Source organism: Orycteropus afer, unplaced genomic scaffold (genome assembly GCF_000298275.1).
Source record: "Orycteropus afer afer isolate SDZICR_OR568_19922 unplaced genomic scaffold, OryAfe1.0 scaffold00024, whole genome shotgun sequence".
In the NCBI taxonomy this organism is placed as follows: domain Eukaryota; kingdom Metazoa; phylum Chordata; class Mammalia; order Tubulidentata; family Orycteropodidae; genus Orycteropus; species Orycteropus afer.
The window spans coordinates 8,204,253-8,208,043 of record NW_006921611.1 but is presented as its reverse complement, the minus strand read 5'-3'; the positions used below and the strand labels follow the sequence as shown (position 1 = coordinate 8,208,043).

At 36.0% G+C, this 3,791-nt stretch overlaps 1 protein-coding gene across 1 annotated transcript in view; it reads left to right on the top strand.

Annotated features, from left to right (window-relative positions):
• The window catches only part of LOC103192136 (A disintegrin and metallopeptidase domain 3-like), a gene marked incomplete at its 5' end in the record, with an annotated part of 189,876 nt that overhangs the window by 120,774 nt on the left and 65,311 nt on the right, over window positions 1-3,791 (top strand). The window contains one exon of the mRNA XM_007935063.1: window positions 474-497. Coding sequence (XP_007933254.1) covers window positions 474-497 — 24 coding nt within the window. The remainder of the gene's footprint in view (window positions 1-473; window positions 498-3,791) is intronic.

Sequence of the window (3,791 nt, the reverse complement as noted above, 5' to 3'; positions counted from 1 at the left end):
CAGGAGAGTATGGAGTGGTGGTCACTGGGAAGAGGTAACTATGGGGAGGAAGTGGGAGGGGAGCTGTTGCATTGTAAACTGTGGTCAATGACATGAGACAAAGTATATGTGAATTGCTGTATGGAAAGTGAATTCACTCTGTAATCTTCACCCAAATCACAATAAATAAAATAAAATTAAAAAAAAAAGAAAAGAAATAAAATATACATAAGCTAGTTTCAGAATTTGTAATGCATTTTTTTTTTTCAGATTGTATGACTTTAGTCAAATAATGAAATGCTAATGATATGCTTTTAAGATTAAATGTGAGCAAGATAGCCTAACGGTTAATTGGACAGTTGTTTAACTTCTCTGGATATTGCCTTCCTTACCTGCAAAATAGGTATAATAACAATATCTAGCTCATAGGATTGAAAACAAAAAAAAAGGTGAATGGAAGAAATGATGAAATAAAAGCTGAACAGATTTCAAAGGGTGGCCCAAGAAGACGAAGTAAAGTATTATATTGAAATGTGCAAAGACTTAAAATTAGAAAACCAAAACACACTCAGCATTTCTCAAGCTGAAAGAACTGAAGAAAAATTCAAGTCTTGAACTGCAATATTGAAGGATTCAAAAGGCAAAATACTGAATGACGTAGGAGAATATGGAAGGAATATAGGGTCACTGTACCAAAAAATATTTGTCCACAACATTCAACATTTCAGGAAATAACATATGATAAAGAACCAATAGTACTGAAGGAATAAATCCAAGCTGCACTGCAGAAACTGGAGAAAAACAAGGCTCCAGGAATTGACAGAATACCCCTTGAAATGTTTCAGCACACATGCAGCACTGGAGGCATTCAGTCATTTATGCCAAGAAATTTGGAAGACAGCTACCTGGCAAGATAACTGGAAGACATCCATATTTATGCCCCTTCCAAAGAAAGGTGATCCAACAGAATGCAGAATTATCAAATAATACTACAGACAAGTAAAATTTTGCTGAAGATATTTCAAAAACGGTTGCATCAGTATATTGACAGGGAATAGCCAGAAATTCAAGCTGAACTCAGAAGAGGGCATGGAATGAGGGATATCATTGCTGATGTCAGATGAAACTGAACTGAATGGAAAGAATGCCAGGAAGATGTTTGCCTGTCTTTTATTGACTGTGCAAAAGCATTTAACTGTGTGGATAATGACAAATTATGGATAACATTGCAAAGAATGAGAATTTCCAAACATTTAATTGTGCTCATGAGGAACTTGACCAGGAGGCAGTCATTTGACCAGATCAATAGGATACATACTGGTTTGAAATCAGGAAAGCTGTGTGTCAGGATATATCCTTTTACCATACTTATTCAATCTACATGCTGAGCAAATAATCTGAGAAGCTGTACTATAAGAAGAAGAACGTGGCATCAGGATTGGAGGAAAACCCTTTAACAACCTGCTACATGCAGATGACCCAACCTTCCTTGCTGAAAATGAAGATGATTTGAAGAACTTACTAATAATGATCAAACACTATAGCCTTCAGTATAGATTACACCTCAATATAAAGAAAACAAAAATCCTTACAACTGAATCAGCAAGCAACATCACAATAAATGGAAAATGATTGAAGTTGTCAGAGATTTCATTTTACTTAGATCCATAATCAAGTACCATGGAAGCAGCAGTCAAGGAATCAAACAACACATTGCACTGGGCAAAGCTGCTGCAAATGATGTCTTTAAAGTGTTAAAGAGCACTGATGTCATTTTGGAAACTAAGATGCACCTAATCAAAGCCATGGGATTTTTAATAGCCTCATATGGATTTGAAAGTTGGACAGTGAATGAGGAGAACTGATGAACTGATGCATTTGAATTTTATCTTTGATGAACTTTATAGTTTTGGGTTTTACATTTAGGTATTTGATCTATCTTGAGCTCATTTATGTGTATAGTGTGAGGTATGGATTTGTTTCATTTTCCTGCAAATGGATATCCAGTTTTGCCAGCACCATTTGTTAAAGAGGCTATTTCTTCCCTATTGAATGGGTTTTGACACTTTGTCAAATATCAGTTGTCCATAGGTGGGCAATCCACCTCCATACTGATACTGCTTCAGAAACCCAAGAAGAGGTCTCTATGAGTCAGGTCCGACTTGATGGCAAATAACAACAAAACAACAGATGTGGGTGGATCTATTTCTGGATTCTCAATTCTGTTCCACTGGTCTATGTATCAGTCATTGTCTCAGTACCAGGCTGTTTTGACTACTGTGGCCATGGAGTGTGTTTTGAAATTAGGGAGTGTGAGATCTCCCACTTTGTTTTTCTTCTTCAGTAGTGCTTTGCTTATCCAAAGTCTCTTTCTATATATAAGTAGTGATTTGTTTTCCCATGTCCTTAAAGAATGTTGATGAAATATGAATTGATATTGCATTGAATCTATAGATTGCTTTGGGTAGTAGTGACATTTTCACAATGTTCAGTCTTCCTATCCAGAGGCATGGCATATTCTTCCATTTATGTAGGTCTCATGGTTTCTTGCAGTCGTGTTTTGTAGTTTTCTTTATATAGGTTTGTGTCCCTAATAAGATATACTCCTAAGTATTTTATCTTTTTGGTAGCTACTGTAATTGGTATTGTTTTTTTTATTTCCTTTTCAAAGATGTTTTTATTTATATGATTTTTGTATGTTGATCTTGAATCCTGTCACTTTGCTGACTCTTTCAATCAGCTCTAGTAATTTTCTTGTAGAGTCTCTTGGTTTTTCTATGTATAGGATCATGTCAACTGCAAGTGGAGATAGTTTCACTTCTTTATTTTTTTTAAAAAAATGCATTTTATTGAAATATAATTTATGTACAGTGAAATACACAAAACTAAGGTGACATCGGTTAATGCATTTTTTTTTTGCAGTGTTCCCTCCCCTTCCCTCCCACCCCTGGCAACCAACAAAGAAAGTTTCCCTCTATATATAAACCTTTCCTTGACCCTCTACAACAATGAACTAATACTATATTTGTCCTTCTGTGATTGACTTATTTCACTCAGCATAATGTCCTCCAAGTTCATCCATATTATATGATGTTTTACAGATTCTACATTATTCTTTAGTGTTGCATAGCATTCCAGTATGTATATGTACCATAGTTTGGTCATCCACTCTTCCACTGATGGCCACATAGGTTGTTTTCATCTTTTTGCTATTGTAAATAGTGCTGTGATGAATATGAGCAAATGGATATCCAGTTTTGCCAGCATGAACATGAGCGTGCATGTATCTGTTCCTATCCTAGCTCTCACCCCTCTAGGATATATACATAGTCCTAGTAATGGGATTGCTGGGTCAAATGGTACCTCCAATTCCAACTTTCTAAGGAACCACCATATTGCTTTCCACAATGTTTGTGTCACTTCACAGCCACACAAGCAGTGTATGAGAGTCCCAACTCTCCACATCCCCACCAGCATTTGTTATTTTCTGTCACATTGAACCTTGCCATCACTGCTGGATGAGATGGTATATCCCATTATTGTTTTGATTTACATCTCTCTGATGGCCAATGATTGGAGCATTTTTTATGTATTAGCTGACCACCTGAATTATCCATCCTCCTTACTGAAGTGTCTATTCATGTCTTCTGCCCATTTTTCAGTTGGATTGTTAATTCCTTTGGTGTTGAGGCATTGGAGTTTTCCATCATTCTTAGAGATAAGTCCCTTGCCAGACATGTAATTATCAGCAAATATGAATTTGTTGCTGTCATTTTTGTCATGTGCTTTTTCATTGTGTCAATTTCTTTGTT